Source organism: Trichinella spiralis (assembly GCF_000181795.1).
Source record: "Trichinella spiralis strain ISS 195 chromosome Unknown Scfld4801, whole genome shotgun sequence".
Taxonomy (NCBI): Eukaryota; Metazoa; Nematoda; class Enoplea; order Trichinellida; family Trichinellidae; genus Trichinella; species Trichinella spiralis.
Window position 1 is genome coordinate 1 of NW_003531740.1, and position 817 is coordinate 817.

The window sequence follows — 817 nt, forward strand, 5'->3', positions numbered from 1 at the left end:
GTACTTCGCTCCCGCCCAGTGTTTCCAAATAAATGACGACCAGCGTTTCCTTCGGGTTATCCCACCGGACGTTTAAATTCGTTTCCATGCCGGTGGTTCTCACTCTGCCACTTCGTCCATAATTGACGACAAGCTCCGCCGACGAAGGATATGGACCGGAGATTGCGCGAGGTTGTCATGAGTGCCACGGGAGATAAGCGTAAGCGGACAGCAATGATTTCATAACTGAATATATGAACTGTTCATTGAAAGCGAGGCGTCTACATCAGGATGACATGAGCTGTGAGCATGTCAGAATTGTTTTCACGTACTCATTTCTTGTGAACAACTGTCTCGCTTCCCTCTTCGTCGGCTTACGTTCACCGCTATGCGCTGTCCATAAGATGTTGTTACTCTGAGTAGACGTAGCGCATTTATTGTGGGGAAGCCTCTGACACTCCAACGCTTCAACGAGGAGAAGCGGTGATTGCTTACTGCCAGCAATCTTGACTTAAATTTAGCGTATTAATTAGTATTTATGAGGAATGTAACTTGATGAATTATGCTGCTAAATGCTTCACTTGGCGTGGTTGCCTTTCACAGGAAATTTTGAAGTCAATGGACTGCGCTGGCGAGTGAACAACTCTGACCAAGTAGTCAAAGTGTTTTGGGCCCATATTTTCTTGGTTTTTATGCCGCACCATATGACCATGAAATGCCTACTGTCAGGAGTCTTTGAATTTGATGCTGGATTGTAGCAGAAAGAAGTCAGTTTACATTTGTTTCAAAAATATTTACCGGAATAAGATACATGGTTCGTAACCGAACAGCAAGACCA

At 44.7% G+C, this 817-nt stretch overlaps 1 protein-coding gene across 1 annotated transcript; it reads right to left on the bottom strand.

Annotated features, from left to right (window-relative positions):
- Positions 1-265: 265 nt before the first annotated feature.
- Tsp_14876 (conserved hypothetical protein) lies at positions 266-656 on the bottom strand. The gene is made up of 2 exons (XM_003367122.1): positions 561-656; positions 266-484 (listed from the first exon to the last, which is right to left on the bottom strand). The coding sequence occupies exons 1-2, from the start codon at positions 654-656 to the stop codon at positions 266-268; spliced, it is 315 nt and encodes a 104-aa protein (XP_003367170.1).
- Between the last annotated feature and the right edge of the window lie 161 nt (positions 657-817).

Bases quoted from the DNA above. Each gene is read 5' to 3' on its own strand.
- Tsp_14876 (XM_003367122.1), bottom strand. From the start codon at position 656: ATGGGCCCAAAACACTTTGACTACTTGGTCAGAGTTGTTCACTCGCCA. The intron at 485-560 runs GTGAAGCATTTA...ATTTAAGTCAAG, and splicing joins GTGAAAGGCAACCACGCCAA to ATTGCTGGCAGTAAGCAATC.